General features: G+C 50.1%; 1 protein-coding gene across 1 annotated transcript in view; it reads right to left on the reverse strand.

Annotated features, from left to right (window-relative positions):
- The window catches only part of SNRNP200 (small nuclear ribonucleoprotein U5 subunit 200), a 33998-nt gene extending 32876 nt beyond the window's left edge, over positions 1–1122 (reverse strand). Inside the window, exons 1-2 of the mRNA XM_003799271.3 lie at positions 967–1122; positions 268–431 (exon numbers count right to left, since the gene is read on the reverse strand). Of these exons, the coding sequence (XP_003799319.1) occupies positions 268–431; positions 967–1011 (209 nt within the window). The 5' untranslated portion in view covers positions 1012–1122. The remainder of the gene's footprint in view (positions 1–267; positions 432–966) is intronic.
- Between the last annotated feature and the right edge of the window lie 769 nt (positions 1123–1891).

The raw sequence follows: 1891 nt of genomic DNA on the forward strand, positions 1-1891 counted from the left end.
CTAAAGAAAATTAAGATCTGTCTATGAGCCAGAAACACGTTACGTCAAAAAATGTACTAGTAAGTTATTTTCCACTTTACGTGTACTTGATAAAGTCAAGGAATCTTTAAGCTTTCACGTTCTGCTTTTTCTATCACTAAGTTGTTTTAATGCCACTGATAGATGAGTGTGCACCAAGTGTTTCAGCAAAAATACTGCTCAAATGCTAAGGGAAAGATCAACTTTCGATCTGAAGAAAAAAGGCAGTATCCTCTTGGTACTACTCACTTGGCTCTTCTTTCTTCTTGCATCTGTGGTTTGGTCCGTTGAGCCTTATCTCCCATGCGGGTGCCCTCCAGCTTCCCAACCAGGGACAATACCTCTCCTGTGGGTTCATCCCGACGGGTGCGGTCAATAAGAGACCGGTCAGCTTGGAGCACAAGATTGGAATTCTGAAAAGATCATCACATTACTGAAGCTCTCACAAGAGCAGAGTCAATTCCTATGTATCACAGTGACACAAGCTGATGGAAGAATCATAGCAAGTAAGTGCTAATCACCACTACGGATTAAAAAGTATTTTCCTTAAAAAGAAACAGCACCGTGTAAACACTGCACCTAAACACAGGGCAGATTAAGTTCTACAGCCCATCTAATCAGCTAAACAGTCCTTACTCCTAATAGTGCCCATAATAATCCACCCCTGGGAAGAGTGTTGGGCAGTTGGGAGTGACATGTGGAAGGGGGTGTGTTAAGCACCAAAAGGACTTTCTGGAAAACCCCCTTCTAGAGAGTTCTTAGCCTGTCTCGTCCGCCCCAGACCCCAGGGGGTTATTCACATCATCTGGTAATCCCACCTGCTCCCCGACCCGATTTCCTACGGTTTTGTGGCTCTGGGACAGGCCTTCAGACTGAAACTCCCTGGCTCAGCCATCCCCTCCTCCCTGGAGTCCTTCGCCCGGAGTCCTCCCCAGAGCTCAAACGCACCGCCTTGTACTCGTACTGCAGGCTACGGGCGGTTACGTCCGCCATGGCGGCGGTCGCACCGAGCCTTCGGAACTCTCCTCTTCCTCACTTCAAGGTGCTAACTGCCGCAAATCTCCACTCCCGCCGGGCCGGAACAACGAAGGTGAGACGCACCGAAAGGAGAGCGAGAGTAACTCCTTTCCGCTTCCGGGTCGCTCGCCGGAAGTGCGGTACGGAGTTTGTGTCTGGAAAGCGGGTTCCGCTTCCTTTCGGCTTCCTGGGCGGAGCGCGCGGGCCTGGCGCGTCTGAGTTCCCTGGATCTCTGGACCCTGGAACTTTGGTTCCAGGTGCCAGCTGGCCTTTCAGATCCAAGGACAGCACTACTCTGGACCTCAGGCTTTGGCCTTTGGTCTGGGGACCTCTCACAGCATAACGACACCTACTCTCGCTTAGCTCCAGCCCTGTCCCATGCTTTATCATACTTCCTTTTTCATCGGACACTGGCAACAATCCTATGAAATAGGCATGCAAGGAGGGGCTGATTAGCCTTATAACTGGACCACCAAGCAAGCAAGTTAACGCGTTGTGTGTGTATTTTAATGCCTACTGTCTTCCTTTGGGTTTCTCTTCTGTATACAGCAATCGAAAGAAAGCTCCTGTTCTCTGCCTGTCCCACTTAAACCCATGCTCCCAAGACCCTCGTTCTCATTCAGATGAGTAAATGGAGGGCTGGACCCTCATTTGGTCCCAGTTGTCTGTTACAGTCTATGGCAGGACCCTCTGAAAGTTGGCGAAGTCACCTCCGTCCAGGTAGGGTCAAGTCCTTGAAAACATGACTTAATTTCTTCCCCAACCACAAAGCCCAGGGCCAGTGGGCACTTCCTCCTTACCCCAACCCCATCAACCATTTCTGGCCAGTGGAATGGCCATTTAGTGCTGAATGGTT

Source organism: Otolemur garnettii, unplaced genomic scaffold, assembly GCF_000181295.1.
Source record: "Otolemur garnettii isolate 467f Iridium unplaced genomic scaffold, OtoGar3 scaffold00148, whole genome shotgun sequence".
Classification (NCBI taxonomy): domain Eukaryota; kingdom Metazoa; phylum Chordata; class Mammalia; order Primates; family Galagidae; genus Otolemur; species Otolemur garnettii.